Source organism: Danio rerio, chromosome 4 (assembly GCF_052040795.2).
Source record: "Danio rerio strain M-AB ecotype USA chromosome 4, GRCz13ab, whole genome shotgun sequence".
NCBI classification, from domain to species: Eukaryota; Metazoa; Chordata; class Actinopteri; order Cypriniformes; family Danionidae; genus Danio; species Danio rerio.
Window position 1 is genome coordinate 37,295,001 of NC_141024.2, and position 23,324 is coordinate 37,318,324.

General features: G+C 40.6%; 2 protein-coding genes and 6 non-coding genes across 8 annotated transcripts in view; 4 read left to right on the forward strand and 4 right to left on the reverse strand.

Annotated features, from left to right (window-relative positions):
* The window catches only part of LOC141381693 (uncharacterized), an 835,171-nt gene that overhangs the window by 428,895 nt on the left and 382,952 nt on the right, over positions 1 to 23,324 (reverse strand). The gene's annotated exons all lie outside the window — the stretch shown is intronic.
* On the reverse strand, positions 5,042 to 5,123 carry trnas-gcu (transfer RNA serine (anticodon GCU)). The gene has a single exon. It is a non-coding gene; the product is annotated as a tRNA-Ser (tRNA).
* Positions 5,672 to 5,753, reverse strand: trnas-acu (transfer RNA serine (anticodon ACU)). The gene has a single exon. It is a non-coding gene; the product is annotated as a tRNA-Ser (tRNA).
* On the reverse strand, positions 6,520 to 6,601 carry trnas-gcu (transfer RNA serine (anticodon GCU)). Its single transcript has one exon. It is a non-coding gene; the product is annotated as a tRNA-Ser (tRNA).
* Positions 13,237 to 18,520, forward strand: LOC101884080 (uncharacterized). The gene is made up of 6 exons (XM_087248553.1): positions 13,237 to 13,721; positions 13,895 to 14,222; positions 14,340 to 15,141; positions 15,238 to 15,447; positions 15,905 to 16,302; positions 16,484 to 18,520. Exons 1-6 carry the CDS (start codon positions 13,345 to 13,347, stop codon positions 16,547 to 16,549), a joined length of 2,181 nt encoding a protein of 726 aa, XP_087104679.1. The 5' UTR covers positions 13,237 to 13,344; the 3' UTR covers positions 16,550 to 18,520.
* Positions 21,463 to 21,533, forward strand: trnag-ccc (transfer RNA glycine (anticodon CCC)). The gene has a single exon. It is a non-coding gene; the product is annotated as a tRNA-Gly (tRNA).
* On the forward strand, positions 22,412 to 22,482 carry trnag-gcc (transfer RNA glycine (anticodon GCC)). The gene has a single exon. It is a non-coding gene; the product is annotated as a tRNA-Gly (tRNA).
* Positions 22,730 to 22,800, forward strand: trnag-ccc (transfer RNA glycine (anticodon CCC)). Its single transcript has one exon. It is a non-coding gene; the product is annotated as a tRNA-Gly (tRNA).

Sequence of the window (23,324 nt, forward strand, 5' to 3'; positions counted from 1 at the left end):
AATTCAAGTGAAAACAAAAGAAACCATAAAATAACACAAATAAATTAGTGTCGTTGTTCACTCTGAAATTGGTGAAATCAGTTCAATTCAGATAAAGTTCTGAAAATCAGTCCTTAGAGCTGCATTAAAAAATCGCAGTCCAATAAAGGAATTAACTTTTTGGCAAATTCTTACTTTATCCGGTGAAATGAGGATAAATTGAAATATGTGTACTTCACAATTTTCCAGGTCGACGTAGGAGGCTCGCCATCAATACAAGGAATCCAGTGAAACTGGGAAAATGTCCTCAGAAAAAAACCTGGCCTGATCACAGACCAGAATATATAAATAAGTTTAATATGTTCAAAATAATTTCAAAAACATACAAAATATACAACACATAAAACAAATAAAACACATACACACACATTTATACCATAAAATGAGCTAATATAATGGAATACCTGTCAAATTCGCGATGTCTATATCACTCTATGGTCTTCTTACACACACGCGATTGCAAAATGGCGTCAGCGCACAGTAAACGCAATGCAACATGCAGTCTGACTTCAACACACTCTTAAATACACTATTCAATTCAATTCAATTCAGCTTTATTTGTATAGCGCTTTTACAATGTAGATTGTGTCAAAGCAGCTTCACATAAATGGTCATAGTAACTGGAACAGTGTGGTTCAGTAACTGGAACAGTGTGGTTCAGTTTTTAGTGTTTAAGTTCAGTTCAGTTTAGCTCAGTTCAGTGTGATTTAATCATTACTGAGAGTTCAAACACTGAAGAGCCAATTCATCGATGCGTAGCTCTACCAATCCTGAACCATGCGAGGCAGTGGCGACAGCGGAGAGGGAAAAAAAACTTCACCTGATGGGAGTGAAGAAAAAAAACCTTGAGAGAACCAGACTCAGTTGGGCACGACCATTTTAATTTCTCCGCTGGCCAAAAGTCTAGTGCAGAACTTCATTCGTCGTGATTTAGGCTGGAAGATGGCCTCAGCGAAGACTCGTCTGTCCCTGGAGCGTCGCTGGAATCAGACTCATGTTCCCCACTCCCCACGACCATCAGCGCAGCAGCAGCTCAGGATATGGCCTGGTCCCGGATATGGAATCCTTGGGATCATCACGTCGCTGGTCTTGGATCCAATCAGTGACTCCGCATAATCTGAGGACCTCGGGATGAGTATCCCCAGGTGAAAATAGAGAATAAAGAAAATAATTAGCGTAGCTGCTGTTCATAGTGTATATAAGCAAGATGTAGGAGCCAGTGTGGAACCCGCTAGGTGATGCATTGAGTGTATGCTTTACTAAACAGATAGGTCTTTAATCTAGTTTTGAACTAGGAGAGTGTGTCTGAGCCTCGGACGTTATCAGGAAGGCTATTCCAGAGTGTAGGAGCCATGAAAGAGAAGGCTCGACCTCCTTTACTTGATTTTGCTACTCTAGGTACTACCAGAAGCCCTGAATTTTGAGATCTTAAAGAGCGAGTTGGTTTGTAGCGAGACAGAAGGTTGGTTAGATAAACAGGAGCTAGATTATTTAGAGCTTTATAGGTGAGAAGTAATATTTTAAATTCAATACGAAACTTAACAGGCAGCCAGTGTAAGGAGGATAAAATTGGGGTTATATGATCATATTTTCTAGACCTGGTCAGAACTCTGGCAGCTGCATTTTGTACTAATTGAAGTTTGTTAATAGAGGATGCTGGGCAGCCAGCAAATAGAGCATTACAGTAATCCAGTCTCGAAGTCATAAAAGCATGGACTAGCTTTTCTGCATCTGAGATGGATAGCATATTTCGTAATTTAGCGATATTTCTCAGATGAAAGAAGGCAGTTTTAGTGACATGGGATATATGGTTTTTAAAAGTTAGATTGCTGTCAAATATGACACCCAGATCTTTTATATTAGAGCTAAAGCTAACTTTGTATCCTTCTAATTGTAAATTGAGTTGCGAGATCTGCTGTGTGCAAGATTTAGGCCCAATAAGTAATAATTCTGTTTTGTCTGAGTTTAAGAGAAGAAAATTGTTGGTCATCCAGTCTTTGGTGTCTTTGAAACACTCAGTTAGTTTAGAAAGTTCAGACGTCTCGTCAGGTTTAGTTGAAATATATAATTGAGTATCATCTGCATAGCAGTGAAAGCTGATCCCATGTCTCCCAGAGGTAGCATATAAATTGTAAACAGTAAAGGGCCTAAAACTGATCCTTGAGGCACCCCATACTTTACTGGGCAGATTTGTGAAGGCTGTCCATTAATATTCACAAACTGGTAGCGGTCAGTTAAGTATGACTTAAACCATTGTAGAGCCTGTCCCTGGACACCTGTAGACTTTAAGCGATTTATGAGGATATTGTGGTCTATGGTATCAAATGCCGCACTAAGATCGAGTAAAACTAATAGCGAGACGCACCCTCGGTCAGCAGCTAAGAGTAAATCATTGGTTATTTTCACTAAGGCGGTTTCTGTACTGTGGTGAGCCCTGAAACCTGACTGAAACACTTCAAAAATATTGTTCGTCTGCAGAAAAGAGCATAATTGAGTGGAAACAACTTTTTCTAGTATTTTAGACATAAATGGAAGATTTGAAATAGGCCTATAGTTAGCTAAGTTGTTGGTGTCTAGTTGCGGTTTCTTAATAATAGGCTTAATAACAGCTAGCTTGTAAGAGTTTGGAACATGGCCTATAGATAAAGAAGAGTTGATAATGTTAAGAAGAGGTTCTCCTATAGCAGGTAGCAGCTCTTTCAGTAATTTTGTTGGAATTGAGTCCAGCATACACGTAGCTGGTTTAGAGCTATTTATAATTTTATCTAGCTCTTCCTGTTCTATGATTTTGAAGCAGTGTAGGTTATTATTATGATTTAATGAAATATTTACAGGATTTGGAGTATAAGCCGGTGCAGAAAGTTTGGCATCTCCTATTTTTTGTCTAAAGCCTTCTATTTTATTACTGAAAAAATTCATGAAGTCATCACTACTAATTTGCGGTGGAGTAGTTTGTTCCAAGGATGACCGATTATTAGCTAATTTAGAGATGGTGTTAAATAAAAATCTAGGATTGTTATGATTATTTTCTATCAGTTTGCGCAGGTGCTCGGTCCTGGCAGATTTTAGAGCCCTCCTATAGCTGGACATACTGTCTTTGTACGCAATTCTAAAGACCTCTAAATTAGTTTTTTTCCATTTACGTTCCAGGGCGCGGGTTGCTGTTTTTAGCGCACGAGTATGACTATTATACCATGGTATAGTTTTAATCTCTCTAGCCTTTTTTAATTTGATGGGTGCCACAGTATTTAGTGTGCTAGTAAAGATGGCATCCATACTGCTGGTTACTACATCAAGATCATTTGAGTTTGCGGGTGCATTACGAAATAGAGAGAGATCAGGTAAGTTATTTATAAATTCATCTTTAGTTGACGGAACAATAGTTCTACTAGGGCGGCGTATTGGAGCGGGTTTGCTGATTTCAGGTAAACACAGCTTATATAGTAAGAGGTAGTGATCTGTAATATCATCACTTTGTGGTATAATGTCTACGTCAATAACCTCGATTCCATAAGACAGAATTAGATCTAATGTATGCTTTAAGCGATGGGTTGGACCCACAACGTTTTGCTTTATCCCAAGTGAGTGTATTAAATCCATAAACGCGAGTCCTAATGTATCATTAGCGTCATCTATGTGGATGTTAAAGTCACCTACAATTAGCATTTTATCAGTTTTGACTAGTAAGTCAGAAATAAAATCAGAAAATTCTTTTAGAAATTTGACATAGGGTCCTGGGGGTCTATATATGGTGATTAAAGCGAGAGATAACATAGGTTTTTGTATAGTATCTGGAAGCTGAACATTAAGCGATAATACTTCAAAGGAGCTAAACATAAGTCCGTTTCTCTGTTTAATATTAAGGAAATCACTAAAGATTGATGCAACTCCACCCTAACACTAACACTTTTGCAGGTACAACTTGATTTAGTACAACTACAATCACTTTTAAACTGTTTGGGAATCATAACATACTGTATTTTAATCTTTTTGTTCAAGTTTGCTCCTCTATTATTTTGCCAACCGGTCTCGTCTCTGCTCTCTCTCTGTGGCAAGCTGGAAGGGGCGGAGCTAACAACCCGCTCTTACGATTGGTTGTTACTTTACCTCAAACTACATTTGTATACATGAATTTTATTTTGTTTATCATATTTATAAAGACTTGTAGATATAATAATAATATGATTATACTTTAACTATTTCACTAGGGTTACATATGTTTCTGCAACTATTGTCGGTAAGATGAATTTCAGTTTTGCCATATGAACGACAGAGCATAAGAACGACAACATCCTTCAAAACGACAAGAGCGTGCGAGTAAAACACCTTCCACGGAAGCACCAGGCTCTTTCAAATGCCAAAGCATTTGAACAACAAGGATGGGATTTGATGGACCCTTCCACCTCATCATGTATGTACTCACTTTCCTGATATGGGCTGGACTATAGGATTTCTGTATGTATTTGCTGCTATTTTCGGTAAAGATGACGTTAAATTTTGCAACAACATCCTTCAAAACGATAAAAGAGTGAGAGTAAAAGAACTTCTACAGAAACATCATGATCTCTCGAATGCCAGAACATATGAGCTACGAGGATGGGATTCGAACCCACGCGTGCAGAACACAATGGATTAGCAGTCCATCGCCTTAACCACTCGGCCACCTCGTCACGTCCTTTCCTTCTTCTCTGCTGGAGGCCCGACTGTGGCACATAATTGTAAATGTATGTTTCTGCAACTATTTTCGGTAAGATGACTTTCAGTTTTGCTGTATGATCGACAGAGCAAATGAACGACAAAAATGGGATTCGATGGACTCTTCCACCTCGTCATGTATGTACACACTTTTATGATGGGGGCTGGACTATGGCATATGTTTGTATTTGCAGCTATTTCCGATAAAGTTGACATAAAATTTTGCAACAACATCCTTCAAAACGCTGTAAGAGTGAGAGAATTTCTACAGAAACACCAAGATCTCCCAAATGCCAGAACATATGAGCGACGAGGATGGGATTCGAACCCACGCATGCAGAGCACAATGGATTAGCAGTCCATCGCCTTAACCACTCGGCCACCTCGTCACAAACTATCCTTCTTCTATGGGGGAGGCCAGACTGTGGCACATATTTGTATATGTATGTTTCTGCAACTATTTTCGGTAAGATGACTTTCAATTTTGCCGTATGAACGACAGAGCAAATGAACGTAAAAATGGGATTCGATGGACTCGGCCACCCCGTCATATATGTACTTACTTTCCTGTTGGGGGCTGGACTACGGCATTTCTGTATATATTGGCTGCTATTTTCGGTAAAGATGACGTTAAATTTTGCAACAACATCCTTCAAAACGATAAGAGCGTGCGAGTAAAACACCTTCCACAGAAGCACCGGCCTCTTTCAAACGCCAGAGCTTTTGAACGACAAGGATGGGATTCGATGGACTCTTCCACCTCGTCATGTATGTACTCACTTTCATGATGGGGGCTGGACTATGGCATATGTTTGTAATTGCAGCTATTTTCGATAAAGTTGACATAAAATTTTGCAACAACATCCTTCAAAACGCTAAAAGAGTGAGAGAACTTCTACAGAAACACCATGATCTCTCAAATACCAGAACATATGAGCGACGAGGATGGGATTCGAACCCACGAGTGCAGAGCACAATGGATTAGTAGTCCATCACCTTAACCACTCGGCCACTTCGTCGCGTGTCATTCTTTTTCTCTGGTAGAGGCTGGACTGTGGCACATATGTGTATATGTATGGTTCTGCAACTATTTTCGGTAAGATGACTTTCAATTTTGCCGTATGATCGACAGAGCAAATGAACGACAAAAATGGGATTCGATGGACTCGGCCACCCCGTCATGTATGTACTCACTTTCCTGTTGGGGGCTGGACTACGGCATTTCTGTATATATTGGCTGCTATTTTCGGTAAAGATGACGTTAAATTTTGCAACAACATCCTTCAAAACGATAAGAGCGTGCGAGTAAAACACCTTCCACGGAAGCACCAACCTCTTTCAAACGCCAGAGCATTCGAACGACAAGGATGGGATTCGATGGACCCTTCCACCTCGTCATGTATGTATTCACTTTCATGATGGGGGCTGGAATATGACATTTCTGTATGTATTTGCTGCTATTTTCGGTAAAGATGAAGTTAAATTTTGCAACAACATCCTTCAAAACGATCAGAGCGTGCGAGTAAAACACCTTCCACGGAAGCACCGGCCTCTTTCAAACGCCAGAGCATTTGAACGACAAGGATGGGATTCGATGGACTTTTCCACCTCATCATGTATGTACTCACTTTCATGATGGGGGCTGGACTATGGCATATGTTTGTATTTGCAGTTATTTTCGATAAGGTTGACATAAAATTTTGCAACAACATCCTTCAAAACGATAAAAGAGTGAGAGAACTTCTACACAAACATCATGTTCTCTCGAATGCCAGAACATGTGAGCGACAAGGATGGGATTTGAACCCACGCGTGCAGAGCACAATGGATTAGCAGTCCATCACCTTAACCACTCGGCCACCTCGTCACGTCCTTTCCTTCTTCTCTGGTGGAGGCTGGACTGTGGCACATATTTGTTAATGTATGTTTCTGCAACTATTTTCGGTAAGATGACTTTCAGTTTTGCCGTATGATTGACAGAGCAAATGAACGACAAAAATGGGATTTGATGGACTCGGCCACCCCGTCATGTATATACTCACTTGCCTGTTGGGGGCTGGACTACGGCATTTCAGTATGTATTTGCTGCTATTTTCGGTAAAGATGACATTCAATTTTGCAACAACATCCTTCAAAACGATAAGAGTGTGCGAGTAAAACACCTTCCACAGAAGCACCAGCCTCTTTCAAACGCCAGAGCTTTTGAACGACAAGGATGGGATTCGATGGACTCTTCCACCTCGTCATGTATGTACTCACTTTCCTGTTGGGGGCTGGAATATGACATTTCTGTATGTATTTGCTGCTATTTTCGGTAAAGATGACGTTAAATTTTGCAACAACATCCTTCAAAACGATAAAAGAGTGAGAGTAAAAGTACTTCTACAGAAACACAATGATCTTTCGAATGCCAGAACATTTGAGCGACGAGGATGGGATTCGACCCACACGTGCAGAGCACAATGGATTAGCAGTCCATCGCCTTAACCACTCGGCCACCTCGTCACATACTATCCTTCTTCTATGGGGGAGGCCGGACTGTGGCACATATTTGTATATGTATGTTTCTGCAACTATTTTCGGTAAGATGACTTTCAGTTTTGCCGTATGATCGACAGAGCAAATGAACGACAAAAATGGGATTCGATGGACTCGGCCACCCCGTCATATATGTACTCACTTTCCTCTTGGGGGCTGGACTACGGCATTTCTGTATATATTGGCTGCTATTTTCGGTAAAGATGACGTTAAATTTTCAACAACATCCTTCAAAACGATAAGAATGTGCGAGTAAAACACCTTCCACAGAAGCACCGGCCTCTTTCAAACGCCAGAGCTTTTGAACGACAAGGATGGGATTCGATGGACTCTTCCACCTCGTCATGTATGTACTCACTTTCATGATGGGGGCTGGACTATGGCATATATGTTTGTATTTTCAGCTATTTTTGATAAAGATGACATCAAATTTTGCAACAACATCCTTTAAAACGCTAAAATAATGAGAATAAACGAAATTCTACAGAAACACCATGATCTCTCGAATGCCGAATCAAATGAGCACGAGGATGGGTTTCAAACCCACTCATGCAGTGCATAATGGACTAGCAGTCCATCGCGTTAACCACATGGCCAACACGTCATGTATTTTCCTTTTTCTCTAGTGGAGGCCGGACTTTGGCACATAATTGTATATGTATGTTTCAGCAACTATTTTCGGTAAGATGACTTTCAGTTTTGCCGTATGAACGAAAGATCAAATGAACGACAAAAATGGGATTCGATGGACTCGGCCACCCCATCATGTATGTACTCACTTGCCTGTTGGGGGCTGGACTATGGCATTTCGGTATGTATTTGCTGCTATTTTCGGTAAAGATGACGTTAAATTTTGCAACAACATCCTTCAAAACGATAAGAGCGTGCGAGTAAAACACCTTCCACGGAAGCACCGGCCTCTTTTAAATGCCAGAGCATTTGAACGACAAGGATTGGATTCGATGGACTCTTCCACCTCGTCATGTATGTACTCACTTTCATGATGGGGGCTGGACTATGGCATATATGTTTGTATTTGCAGCTCTTTTTTTTATAAAGATGACATTAAATTTTGCAACAACATCCTTCAAACCGCTAAGAGAGTGATAGTAAAACAACTTCTACAGAAACACCATTCTATCGAATGCCAGAACATGTTAGCAACGAGTATGGGATTCAGACACACGTGTGCAAAGCACAATGGACTAGCAGTTCATCGCCTTAACCACTCTGCCAACTCATCTCGTATACACCTTTTTCTCTGGTGGAGGCCGGACTGTGGCACATATTTGTAAATGTATGTTTCTGCAACTATTTTCGGTAAGATGACTTTTAGTTTTGCCATATGAACGACAAGAATGGGATTCGATGGACTCGGCCACCTCGTCATGTATATACTCCCTTTCCTGATGGGGGCTGGACTATAGCATTTCTGCATGTATTTGCAGCTCTTTTCGGTAAAGATGACATGAATTTTTGCAACAACATTCTTTAAAACGATAAGAGCGTGCGAGTAAAACACCTTTCACAAAAGCAACGGCCTCTTTCAAACGCCAAAGCATTTGAACGACAAGGATGGGATTCGATGGACTTGGCCACTTCGTAATAAAATTTTGCAACAACATCCTTCAAAACGCTAAAAGAGTGAGAGTAAAACAAGTTCCACAGAAGCACCAGGCTCTCTCGAATGCCAGGACATATTAGCGACGAGGATGGGATTTAAAGAGCACAATGGATTAGCAATGCCAGCTGCTGAAGGATTGTCCATCAATATTTCACAAATGTTGAAGATGAGAGCCAATCGGAGCGATTCGCTCCAACATTGTTGCCAATCATGTTGCAGCGCCTGAACATTTGCAGCCAATCGCAGACCGGAATTCTCAACATTTTCAACATTTGACCAATCAGAGTCATGGCAATGTTAAAGCTGGGGAAGGAACCGTTCCAAGATTCACCGCTAGGTGTGCAGTCAAACAGGTTAGTCAGATGTCAATCAATTTTCCGAACTGAGCCGAAGGTACACGAAGGAATGATGCGGTCCTCTGGAGGCGGGTCAGAAGTCAAAAAAGTTCAGTGACCATCAGTGATATTCAACGAACAGCATCATTCGACAGAGCACAGCATCGTTTTGCTTAAAGTAAAGGATTTTTTCCGATAGTGATTTCTTAAAAAAGGTAAGAAAAACTACACAATTGCACGAATTAATGTTTTAGTGTGTTGTATTTCAAATTTGAATACTTTAATTCAAAACCTTTTATTTATAGGAAAAAAAAATGTCTGAAAAATCTCATAAAGCTATGTCAGACGCTGACTGGATTTCACGTCTGAAAAAGTTTGCCTGCACAGGATTTTGGCCATAAAATTAGGGCAACAGGCCAGCTCCTCGACAAAGAAAGTGGCATAAGATTTATCAAAGGGTGTGTATTTCGTTTACATGATATAATGTTTGTTGAAATTTGCTTAACAGAGTAACGTTAACTTGTTAGGCTTCAGTACATTCAGTACAGTATCTGTGTAAAACATGTCATACTTGTTTTTAAATATTAAAGTGTTTTAAATTTCATGTATTTTGAGATTTACGTCAAATAATTTAGTAAGTTTGACCGTTTATGAGAGAGATCTGAAAAGGTGGGGGAATGGATTATGAGTGTACAGTATACAGCATGTGGTTTTAAGGCCTAAAATGTTCCTGTCCAGTTCCTCTTATTCTTCTTTTCATTTTTGGAGATACAAACTGTACAATTACATATTAAATAAATATTACACACTTTAGAAACAGTGGTAAATTAATTTACAGAGCTATTAAAATGCTTCATTAAGGGTGTCATTGAGTTATAATTCTTGATTAGTTATAAAAGTTTTTTGTATTGTGTAAAATTATTTATTATATTTTTCATGATTTTTTCAGATTGAGAAATGCCCATTGCAATCTCGTGGGCAGAGGACCATGCTTGGAGGTGTGCTGAAATGCACATGTGGTTTTCACACTCAAAAGGTACATTTTTGAGTCAATATGTGTTTATTTTTAATTACTAGAATGGCTTTCCTTTTTCATGATTATATGTATTTTTGTGATTATTTTTAGCAGAGTACTGCTTCTGCTGCTCCAGCACAAACGGTGCAACAACCTGCCCCTACTGTACCTGCTCAGGAGGTGATGGAGACGAGACAACTTGAGGCCCAGCCCCAGCCCCCGTCTACTCCACCAGTGGCATCAAAGATTTCACCGCAATTGTCAATAATACATTTTTTTAAAAATCAAAAGAAATGACAATTTCAGTGTTTCAAGTGTTCAAGGTGATCAAAGTTCAGTTCAAAGTTCAAACATAGAAGAGAAAAGAACAAAAAGCAATAAAAAAGTTGAGGTGTTGCTAGAGACCTGCTTAAACTAAATTGAGTAAATTAGTTTAAATTAGGTGGTAGTTTCTAATTGCTTGAAATGTAAGGTAATATACACTAATGTTCAAAAAAAATTATTATTGTTAAAATATAAAAGCTTGGATTAAATTACATGGTCAGGTCATGGTCAGGGTCAGTTTTTAAAGCTACATTTTACCTCTTGTCTTCAGATAATGATACATAATAAACACTAATATTAAATACTTTGTTTCGATTTTAAGTGTAAGCTAAAATTTGTACTTTTTCTAAACAACGAGTCTGAGGTATTATCTTGAAAAAGTACTTATTTAAAAAATATATAAATATATATATATATATATATATATATATATATATATATATATATATATATTTTTTTTTTTTTTTTTTTTTTTTTTTTTTTTTTTTTGCTACCACAGGTATGATAATATTTTTTCTTCTGGGAGAAAATCTTATTTGTTTTATTTCGAATACATTTTTCAAGGTCAATATTATGAGCCTCTTTAAGCTTTTTTTTTTTTTTGTTTGGCATAGTCTACAAAACAAACCATCGTTATACAATAACTTGCCTAATTACCCTAACCTGCCTAGTTAACCTAATTTACCTAGTTAAACCTTCAAATGTCACTTTAAGTGGTATAGAAGTGTCTTGAAGAATATCTAGTCAAATATTATTTACTGTCATCAGGGCAAAGATAAAATTAATCAGTTCTTAGAAATGGGTTATTAAAACTTTGATGTTTAAAAAAATGTGCTGAACAAATCTTCTCTCCATTAAACAGAAATTGGTGGAAAAAAATAAAAAAGCGGGCTAATAAATAAGACTTCAACTGTATATAATAGTACAATAATACTGTATATAACATAATTCAATACTTTATTCCTTTGGTAGTAAAAAAAAATATTTGTTTGCATATTGCTCCTTGATGCAGAAAACTATAATTTTAATCAAAGCCTAATGTGTCACATTTTTTTGCAATGAACCTGAACCAGTTGTCTAATTAAATCTATTCTAACTTATATCTTATTTCTACCTGTAAAAGTAGCAGAGGTTGGTAGTAAAAAACAGCTTGAACTCGAAACACTGTAGAGAAATCAAACTGATTGTACTACAGACATATAGAAAGATAGTTTCTAATTGCTTGAAATTTAATGTGATATACACTAATGTTCAAAAAAATTATTATTGTTAAAATATAAAAGCTTTATATTAATCATATATAACAAGAATTCTATTGTGTTTGATTTGCTCATAAATTAAATTGATTTTATTTGATTTGAATTGTTTGAATAAATTATTCTTTATTTATTTAATTTGCCTATATAATTATTTCACATTATTCCAGTTTTTACTAAATATTAGATCAAATAAATGTAGCCTTGATAAACATATTTAAAACATTAAAAAAATACATTGAGCAGATCGCAAACCTTTGAACAGTAGTGTACATTTTGCCATTGTGAACACAGTGTTTTTAGTGAAATGCTTTTTGTCTTGCCCTATTTGAGTTCACCAAACCAAGATTTTCCGGATCCCACATTGCTGCAGCAAAGCCAAATCTTAGTGTGGCTAGAAGACCATCACAGGTTGACGTTCAGCCCAGTTCAGCAGTGTGTAGTGCTTCTACACCAAGCACGGCTGTAAGTATTGTCATAATCCACATAGCTTTCTGAGAGAATTTGGTATAAGCATTTGTTTTACGTAAATTCGTATTTTTATTAAGTACAGTCACATTAAATCTCAATAAAACATCTCTGTAGTATTCTTTCAGTGCATAAAAACATATATATTAAAAATAAGCACCATTCTTTAAACTTTTTGTTCTGCATAGAAGCGCTGTGACAAAATTTTACAGTTTAGCAGCAATCATTCATTTCCAATGTATTTTATACATTAATGTTCAAATAAAGTAATGGTTGCAAAAAATTCTGATTAGTTAATGTTACTTATAGATATATATTTACAAAATGCACTTTGTTATACTGCTTGTTTGTACAGACACAGGACCTTCAAGTTTCTGCCCCCGTCCTCACATCCACTACGGCAGTGACCAGTTCCACAGAGCCATCCGGCATTGTCTCAGTAAGTAATTTCATATTTTCTGTCCAAAAAAAGGTAATTTGGTTTGCATATTTGCTGCCCCAGCTGAATTCACACAAAGTGGTTTTAAGACCAGCCAGTTAAATTGACTTGATGTTAATTAACTAAGCTTGATATATGTATAAATGCTAACAAAATAAAGAGGAAAAAATAAAGCAAAGAATCACAAAAATTACGCCTTCTGTTGTTGATATTTTATGTTCACAGTAGTAAAAGAAAAGAAAATGGATGGAAAAGTAGAAAGGAAAAAGAGAAAAAACTATATTGGAAAATACTTTTGCTTCTTTAAAGAAAATGTTTATTGGTAAAATTCTATTAATGATTTTTGGAATTGAAAAACATAATAAGGTATTTAAAAACAATCACTTAAAATCAAAGGTATTTAGATTATAATCATGATATCATGTGAGGGTACTCACTCAAATATGTAAGGTGCATTTACATTACCAGACTAAAGGTTTTATCTATTTCCTTCACAGACTGCACCTTCTGGGTCATTGTTGCAAGCTCCATCAGCTGTTCCACTTCCGCGCCTTTGGGCTGAAACCTTGCCACCAGAGGACCACAAGTGGATTGCCAGCAGGCTTTTTAAAATGGGGTCCAAAGGAAAGCCAGAGCTTCTAGACAACCTCCAGCTCTGGTATTACCCTCCACAGCCTGCACTTATATACAATCAGGCTCCAGCTCCAGACAGATTTTTCTGTCATTCACTTTTGCTGTGGATGCCATACAAGCTGTGGAGGGTCAAAGTCCTTTGCCCTAATCCTGCATGTGGACAGCATCAGCTGACAGTTGGAGGTCTGCACAAAAGGGCACGGCAGGTTCTGGACATCGACAGGATGTACAACATGGTTACAGAAACCCTCATCTGTACCAAGTGCAAAGCCTCGCATGTGTCCTGGAGTCAGACTGTCTTGCAGCAGCTGGATCTTGGCCATCGCTCAGAGTTTCGGGTCATTCTCACACAGAAGTGAGTAATTGAACACCTTTATTCCTCGTGCAGTTGTTAACCTATCATCACAGATATATGAAAATACTTTACAAATATATATATATATATATATATATATATATATATATATATATATATATATATATATATATATATATATATGTTTATATTAATATTCTTCTCTTCCTAAGGTACGCCTGTGATATAAGAGTCATTCGCCTACTGCGTGAGCGTGGACTAGGCAACAGCCCCACAAGGGTCATCAAACAACTGAAGGAAAACCACAGTGAAGAGTGGCTCCAGCGTCTGGCCCGCTACACCACTCAGTGTGTGGATTTCCTCAGTGGACCTGGGGTGTTGCCGATCACCTTCCAGGAGCCCCCAGCACCTACAGTTGTGCCAAGCTGCAAGTGGCTCCTCACTGTCTACAGCCAGGACATCTTGACAAGGTTGAATGAAATCCATGCCAGGATAACATCGACCCATGGGTCCATCTTGAAGATGGATTCAACTAAAAAGGTTAGTGGATATTCATCAATTTATAATTTCTTTATTATATTCCAGCATTGGTAAAAACCCTTTGTGTAGTCTGCTTGATCTGACGATACACCATGGTTCTTCTCTTGTCTAATCTAGATCACAAAAAAGCTGGCTGGGACAGCAAGAGGAACAGGACTCTGGCTCACCTCTGTTGGCAATGAGTTTGGTCAGGTGCTGATAAGTGTGCTCACTGCCCAGGAAGGAGCAGGACTGGACAGGATGGTGGATGGGCTGGTCAGAAGATACCAGGAGGCTGGTGTGGATCCACCTGCTGTTTTGTATGTGGACTGTGGGTGCTGCGCTGATGTGGGTGAGACCAAACTCAAAGCCAGGTTCAGTGGATGGCCGGAGTTGACTGTGAAATTGGACATCTGGCACTTTATGCGCAGGATTGCCGTGGGATGTACAACTGATGCTCATCAACTGTATCCCATCTTCATGTCACGGATCTCTGCATGCATTTTTGAATGGGATGCGGCTGATGTTTCTTTGCTACGCCAAGCAAAGCGAGCACTGTTGATGTCCCAAGGTTGGCCTGCGTTGTCAGATGCTGATGTCAACAAGCATCTCACCAGGGAGGAGCTGGCTCTCCATTGCCGGAGGAGGACCTGTGGGGAGGAGACTACCATCCTTCTACTTGAACAGCTTCTTACTGAGCTCATGAGCAACAAGGGCAATGACTCGCTGGGCGTTCCTCTTTTAGACGAGGAAAGGATGGAGCACATCTGGAGTGTCCAAAAAAAGCATATCAAATGCATTCAGGACCCCCCTGGTATCGTGCTCTATACTGAAACGGGGAGCATAACCAAGGGAGGTATTCTGCTACGGACCTACAGATGTGCCAGGGGCTCCACGTCTCTCGAGTCCTTTCATTTACACCTCAATCGTTTCATCCCAGGTATGATTCTGCACAAACATTGTGTAAAAACGCATTAAATGTCTTTGTGTGTTTGTTTTTTAATTAAGTCCTAAACATTGTTTTTAATATTTACAGGGTCCAGCGCAAATAGTCTGAACTTTCAGATTTATTTGCTGGAGGGACTAAACAGGTGGAACCAGGACCGGGAGGCTGCTTCCTTGGCATCTGAACCATCAGCTTTACGCAGCTACACAGGAGAACTTGTTTACTGTGTAAACTGCAACTTTGAAAAGTTGTTTGGGAGAAAAGTGGTGCCCAACTTTTGTCCGCCTGCACGTTACACTGGTAAGAGATTTTGCTATTGTTAATAAACCTGCAATTTCTGTGTTCTCTCCATCTACTGTATCCAGTTTGATACAGTAGGTCAATGTTCATGAGCTTTGTGCTGTGAAATCTTTACTTGTCCTTAAATATTTGTAAGAACAAATGTATTGTTTCATGACTATTTACTGAAGTAAAGCAAGATACAAAATTATTATTACATTATTATTACATGTCATTATCAAACATAATGCTACAAGCTTTGAGGGAAATTTATTTGTACATTTCTCTGTCTTCGTTGTTTTTCCATTGCATTTTATTAGATGTTTTGTCCAGAATATTTATTATGTTTTGGATCTCTGACTAAAATGTATGATTTTGTTTGTTTCTTCCTTGACGTTGAGCTTTTAAAACTACTTGCTACTTCAACACCCAATCAAACATGGCTCTTGTTTATTTATGTTTCATTTATTTTTTTCAGGTGAGCTCATTGGAGTGCAGTATCTGTTCCAGCAGACTGGTCAGGCACTGCAGAACATGAACCCAGACTGTGAGCAGACTGCTGAGCTCATTGAGGATCTCAATGTGGATGAGCGAGAAGAAGATGAGGGCTTCTGTGACATCAATGAGGATCACACTATTGCTGATCCGGAGGCTGCTCTGTCACCATCCTCCTCCACATTGAGATCGGGTTCCTCCACTGCAGTCACCAGCAGTGTCGCTTCTTTGCCGGTCTCCACATGCCCTGCACTGGTCCCTGACCCACCTGCGCAGCCTGAAGAACCAATTTCACCTGTGCCCTTAGAGCCAGAAGAGGCTACGGAAGATGATGACGAAGATAATGATGATGACGACGATGATGATGGTGATGAAGAGACTGTAAGTCCCACTAATTTTTGTCTTTACAATGATCTAGAATAATTTTAAAATAAAGTGTAAAGTCAAACACGCATCAGGTTTATTTCTGTAGTGCAGCTTCAACATGATAACAGAATCAATTATGGAATTATGCATTGAACAATTTAATGTGCTATTTTTTTTTTTGTTGTGCTTTCATTAGGCTGTTGACTACTATAATATTCCGGGCTTCCATCATATGGACAGGCTGGCTGAATATCTGGTTTAGCTCCGGACCCACAAAAGCCTCAGCCTCACCAACCAGGAGGCCAAATTATTGGTCTTTGGCAAAGCCTGCATGACCGAGACAAAAAGCGGGTGGTGTATGCAGCTCGACACCAGAAGCGACTGCTGAGTGGGCGATTTAAAACACCCAAGAAGCCCACTCACACCCCTGGCGTGGAGAGCACTACCAGATGTGTGCTGGGTGCAAGCAGTTCTCCTGCTCAGTGGCCTGACTGTTGCCGTCTTGTGGAGACCATCTTTATTAGGCTTTGTACCATCCACCCTAGTCCCAAGCGAAAAGGCAAGGGAACCCTTTCAAGATGGTCTCTGATCCTGCAAGACTACCGCAGGATTAGGCAACTCTGGGCAACAGCTTGGTAATGGGAGGTACATCCATGCAGCTGGTTGAGGTAAACCAGAATACCCTGATTCAGTGGTCTAACCCTAACAGACAAAAGAAGCAGGAGCTGTCTGTGCTGCTTCAGGGTATTCAGTCGCCTCAACCCCTCCCAGAAGCCCAGGAACCTCTCCCAGTTGCCAAAAGTCTTCGGACAGAGCCAGACCAACCAGGAGAGCAGCACCAGTATGTGTTGCCAGAGAGCACAGCAGGTCAGGCAAGGCAGAGGCAGACATCTGTTGGACGACCCCCACTCAGACCCAAGGCACCAGTACAGACCCAGGTCATATTTACACCACCAGCACCTGGAGCATCGCTGCAGATGGTACCCAACATATACATCCCAGCTACACCAGGGTATGCCGATGTTTCAGGGTGTACCAATGTTCCAGGCTGTGCCAATGGTCCAGGGAATCCCTATGGCCCAGGGTATCCCGATGATGCAAGGAGTGCAGATGGCCCAGGGTATCCCAATGGTGCAGGGGATGCCACTCAGACAGCCACCACTTCAGCCAACAATGTCCAGTACCAGCTCATAGCCTGCTGCATCACCGTCCACATCTGGAGCCATTCCCAAAAGACCGTACCGGAGAACTGTTCAAGCGAACACTTGTAAAAAGTGTGGGCAGTTCAAAACAAATGCCACAGGCCATAGCCAACTCAGGGGCAGGGTGTACTGCCCATAGACTGAAACTTTAACTAAAGAAGAGGGGCTAGAGGAAATGAAAAGGACCAATCCAAAATAATGTGTTTGTTTGTTTGTGTATGTATATAGTGTAATAGTTCTTCTATTTATTCAATTTCACTTGCTGTTAGTTTATATTTTTATTTCACATTTTCTTTAAATAGTGTATTTATTTTGTTGACATTTTATTTAACGTATATATTATTCATGTGTGTGTGTGTGTGTGTGTGTGTGTGTGTGTGTGTGTGTATAGTGTTTACAGTTTATAACCATAATAATTTAATTTATTCTATTTCACTTGTTTTTTTGCACATTTTACTTTTTAATAATTTATTTTGTTAACATTTTATTTAACTTATTTATTATTTATATTTGTGTGTGTATTTATATAGTTTATAGCCATAATAGTTCTACAGTTTATTCTATTTCACTTGTTGTTGGTTTCTATTTTATTGCGCATTTTATTTAAATAGTGTATTTATTTTGTTAACATTTTATTTAACTTATTATTTATATATGTGTGTGTGTACAGATAATAAACAGATTTATAACCATAATAGTTCTTTAATTAACTTGTTTGATTCTGTTTTATTGCACTTTTTATTTAAATAGTTTATTTATTTTGTTGACATTTTATTTAACTTATTTTTTATATGTGTGTGTATGTATAAAGTGTATACAGGTTACAACCATAATAGTTAAATTTATTCTATTTCACTTATTGTTTTGATTTCTAAATTTATTTAACATTTTATTTAATTTGTTAATTTTGTATTTATTCTGTTAATATTTAACATTTAATTTTTAAGATTTTTTATTTGATGTTCATTACTGTTTTTTGACCATTGTTAAATAAATATTGGATTAATAAATGTCCTTGACTTTTAAGTCCACTTTGTGTCGGTTTCTGTTTGTATTTACCATTTTATTAACATTGTTTATTTATATTGTTAATACTGTATTATTAATAACTAATTTATTATTTTTACATTTTCTACTCTATATTCATTACTGTTCTGTTGACAATTGTTAGATAAATAATGCATATATAAATAACTGACTACTTGACTTTTAATTCCAAATACACTACGCACACTATACACACACACACACACACACACACATATATATATATATATATATATATATATATTTATATATATATATGTATATGTGTGTGTGTGTTCACTATATACTCTATGACATTTCTATAGATCATTTGTACATTAAAATACAAAACAATAATAACCATAAGCATAATGCTACAACAACTACTAAATAATGACACATTCAAGTTGGTATGCTTTATTTTTCATGAAATAATGTCAAAAAACACAAGAATAAAGTGCTTAGGCATATTTTATTTACCTTGGAGCATTACACATTCAAACAGTTAGTTTATTGAGTAATAATAAACCAATAACAATAAAGCGTCTTTAGCTGGATTCGAACCCCGGTCTTGGTGAGCACTTGCAATAGAAATCAATGTAACTCAAATTGCGTTGTTTTAACACAGAACAGTATCACTATGCGTGACGTAAAGCAGGTGCAGGGAAGGCGTGTCTGGGAAGCTTAGAATTCACCCTTTCTTTTCTTCATTTTTCCCCCTCTTCTTCCCTTTTTCTCTTTCTTTCTTCCCACCTTTCTTCCCTTCTTGCCCTTCTTTGTTGGACAATTTTTCCCCAGCTTGAACACAGCGCTTTAGACCGCTCTGTCATCCTGACATGCTTGACTGGTATGAGCTGTCTCCAGTAGGCAGCGCGTCAGTCTCATAATCTGAAGGTGATGAGATCGAGCCTCACATGGCGTGCTAACTTTTGGCACATGGAAGCGCTTAGATGACTGGGTGGCATTTTTTATCCCCTTCCGTGTGGATCATGCTTCCCCAGGGCGAAAAAAGCTACAGCTCCTCTGGAGGCCTGGCGGCGTGAAGTTCCAAGAACATTTCCTGAGTCTGAAGCAATGATGGTAAGATGCCTCCATTCCTATCACGTTGTCGCTTGACGTTCGGCGTGGATCTGTCAAATGTCATGAATTAACGTTGTGCGAGGATTTGACGAAAAGTCCTGCGAATCCCATTGCCTTAAAAATCAATGGCATCCCAGAACATTCCACTACATGGCATTCCAAGACAGTTCTTTTGATCCCTTTTCGGTTCACTTGCATTAAAGTCTTCGTCCATTGTTTTTTTTTCATATGCATCTTCGAGTTTTTGTGGACAATACTTTGATCGGAAACGCCTTAAAACCTACAGTCTAAAGTGCCCATTAAGTCTGCCAGGGACACTGCTACGGTGCATGAACTTTGGCTCAAAGAGATTGATGCTGTGCTTTGTCAGTGTTACTGTATCACTCGGACATGGCGCCAAAGAGTTAAAGAACTGAGCCTGAACGCGTAGCCAAAAATTTGGTTTGTCAGATGTGGTGTTTGAACCAACACCTCTAGCAGAGACTGCGTCCTGAACTCAGCGCCTTAGTCCACTCGGCCAACCTGACATGCTTGACTAGTTTGAGCTGTCTCCTAGGACCCAAAAAGCACAAAGGCAAAGAACAACATGGATCAGCATTGGTGGTTCAGTGGTGGAATTCTCGCCTGCCACGCTGGAGACCCGGGTCCGATTCCCGGCCAATGCAATTCCTGTTTTGTGTTGCTACTCTTTCAGCTCTGGGTAACAGCCTTGCAGCAATCACACCCAACTAGGACAGCAATATGCGCATATCAGCATTGGTGGTTCACTGGTAGAATTCTCACCTGCCACGCGGGGGACCCGGGTCCGGTTCCTGGCAAATGCAAATCCTGTTTTGTGTTGCTACTCTTCCAGCTCTGTGTAACAGCCTTGCAGCAATCACACCCCACTAGGACAATAGTATGTGCATATCAGCATTGGTGGTTCAGTGGTAGCATTCTCGCCTCCCACGCGGTAGACCCGGGTCCGATTCCCCGCCAATGCAATTCCTGTTTTTGTGTTGCTACTCTTCCAGCGCTGGGTAACAGCCTTGCAGCAATCACACCCCACTAGGACAGATCTATTAGCATATCAGCATTGGTGGTTCAGTGGTAGAATTCTCGTCTGCCACGCGGGAGACCCGGGTCCGATTCCCGGCCAATGCAATTCCTGTTTTGTGTTGCTTCCTTTCCAGCTCTGGGTAACAGCCTTGCAGCAGTCACACCCCACTAGGGCAGCAAATTAGGCATATCAGCATTGGTGGTTCAGTGGTAGAATTCTTGCCTGCCACGCGGGAGACCCGGGTCCGATTCCCGGCCAATGCAATACCTGTTTTGTGTTGCTACTCTTCCAGCTCTGGGTAACAGCCTTGCAGCAATCACACCCCACTAGGACAGACGTATGAGCATATCAGCTTTGGTGGTTCAGTGGTAGAATTCTCGCCTCCCACGCAGGAGACCCGGATTTGATTACCGGCCAATGGAAATCATCTTTTGTGTTGCTACTCTTCCAGCTCTGGGTAACAGCCTTGCAGCAATCACACCCCACTAGGACAGCAGTGTGAGCATATCAGCATTGGTGGTTAAGTGTTAGAATTCTCGCCTCCCAAGCAGGAGACCCAGGTCCGATTCCTGGCATATGCAAATCATGTTTTATGTTGCTACTCTTCCAGCTCTGGGTAACAGCCTTGCAGCAGTCACCCCCCACTAGGGCAGCAATATAAGCATATCAGCATTGGTGGTTTAGTGGTAGAATTCTTGCCTGCCACGCGGTAGACCTGGGTCCGATTCCTGGCCAATGCAAATCCTGTTTAGTGTTGCTACTCTTCCGGCTCTGTGTAACAGCCTTGCAGCAATCACACCCCACTAGGACAGTAGTATGTGCATATCAGCATTGGTGGTTCAGTGGTAGCATTCTCGCCTCCCACGCGGGAGACCCGGGTCCGATTCCCGGCCAATGCAATTCCTGTTTTTGTGTTGCTACTCTTCCAGCGCTGGGTAACAGCCTTGCAGCAATCACACCCCACTAGGACAGATATATAAGCATATCAGCATTGGTGGTTCAGTGGTAGAATTCTCGTCTGCCACGCGGGAGACCCGGGTCCGATTCCCGGCCAATGCAATTCCTGTTTTGTGTTGCTTCCTTTCCAGCTCTGGGTAACAGCCTTGCAGCAGTCACACCCCACTAGGGCAGCAATTTAGACATATCAGCATTGGTGGTTCAGTGTTAGAATTCTCGCCTCCCAAGCAGGAGACCCAGGTCCGATTCCCTGCATATGCAAATCATGTTTTATGTTGCTACTCTTTCAGCTCTGGGTAACAGCCTTGCAGCAATCACAACCCACTAGGACAGCAGTATGAGCATATCAGCGTTGGTGGTTCAGTCGTAAAAATCTCATTTGGGACGCGGGAGGTCCGTTTTCCGGCTAATTCAATTCCTGTTTTTTGTTGCTACTCTTCCAGCTCTGGGTAACAGCCTTGCAGCAGTCACACCCCACTAGGGCAGCAATACAAGCATTTCAGCATTGGTGGTTTAGTGGTAGAATTCTTGCCTGCCACGCGGTAGACCTGGGTCCGATTCCCGGCCAATGCAATTTCTTTTTTGTGTTGCTACTCTTCCAGCTCTGGGTAACAGCCTTGCAGCAATCACACCCTACTAGGAGAGCAGTATGAGCATATCAGCATTGGTGGTTTAGTGGTAGAATTCTCGCCTCCCACGCGGGAGACCCTCGTCCGATTCCCGGCCAATGCAATTCCTGTTTTGTGTTGCTACTCTTCCAGCACTGGGTAACAGCCTTGCAGCAATCACACCCCACTAGGACAGATTTGTGATTATAACAGCATTGGTGGTTCAGTGGTAGAATTCTCGCCTGCCACGCGGGAGACCCGGGTCCGATTCCCGGCCAATGCAATTCCTGTTTTGTGTTGCTACTCTTTCAGCTCTGGGTAACAGCCTTGCAGCAATCACACCCAACTAGGACAGCAGTATGCGCATATCAGCATTGGTGGTTTCCTGGTAGAATTCTCACCTGCCACGCGGGAGACCCTGGTCCGGTTTCTGGCAAATGCAAATCCTGTTTTGTGTTGCTACTCTTCCAGCTCTGTGTAACAGCCTTGCAGCAATCACACCCCACTAGGACAGTAGTATGTGCATATCAGCATTGGTGGTTCAGTGGTAGCATTCTTGCCTCCCACGCGGGAGACCCGGGTCCGATTCCCGGCCAATGCAATTCCTGTTTTTGTGTTGCTACTCTTCCAGCGCTGGGTAACAGCCTTGCAGCAATCACACCCCACTAGGACAGATCTATTAGCATATCAGCATTGGTGGTTCAGTGGTAGAATTCTCGTCTGCCACGCGGTAGACCCGGGTCCGATTCCCAGCCAATGCAATTCCTGTTTTGTGTTGCTACTCTTCCAGCTCTGGATAAAAGCCGTGCAGCAATCACAACCCACTAGGACAGCAAACAGAGCATATTAGCAGTGGTGGTTTAGTGGTAGAATTCTCGCCTGCCACGCGGGAGACCCGGGTCCGATTCCTGGCCAATGCAATTCCTGTTTTGTGTTGCTACTCTTCCAGCTCTGGGTAACAGCCTTGCAGCAATCACACCCCACTAGGACAGATGTATGAGCATATCAGCTTTGGTGGTTCAATGGTGGAATTCTCGCCTGCCACGTGGGAGACCCGTGTCCGATTCCCGGCCAATGCATATCCTCTTTTGTGTTGCTTCCTTTCCAGCTCTGGGTAACAGCCTT

Bases quoted from the DNA above. Each gene is read 5' to 3' on its own strand.
- LOC101884080 (XM_087248553.1), top strand. From the start codon at position 13,345: ATGGGGTCCAAAGGAAAGCCAGAGCTTCTAGACAACCTCCAGCTCTGG. The intron at 13,722-13,894 runs GTGAGTAATTGA...TCTCTTCCTAAG, and splicing joins CGGGTCATTCTCACACAGAA to GTACGCCTGTGATATAAGAG. The intron at 14,223-14,339 runs GTTAGTGGATAT...TGTCTAATCTAG, and splicing joins AGATGGATTCAACTAAAAAG to ATCACAAAAAAGCTGGCTGG.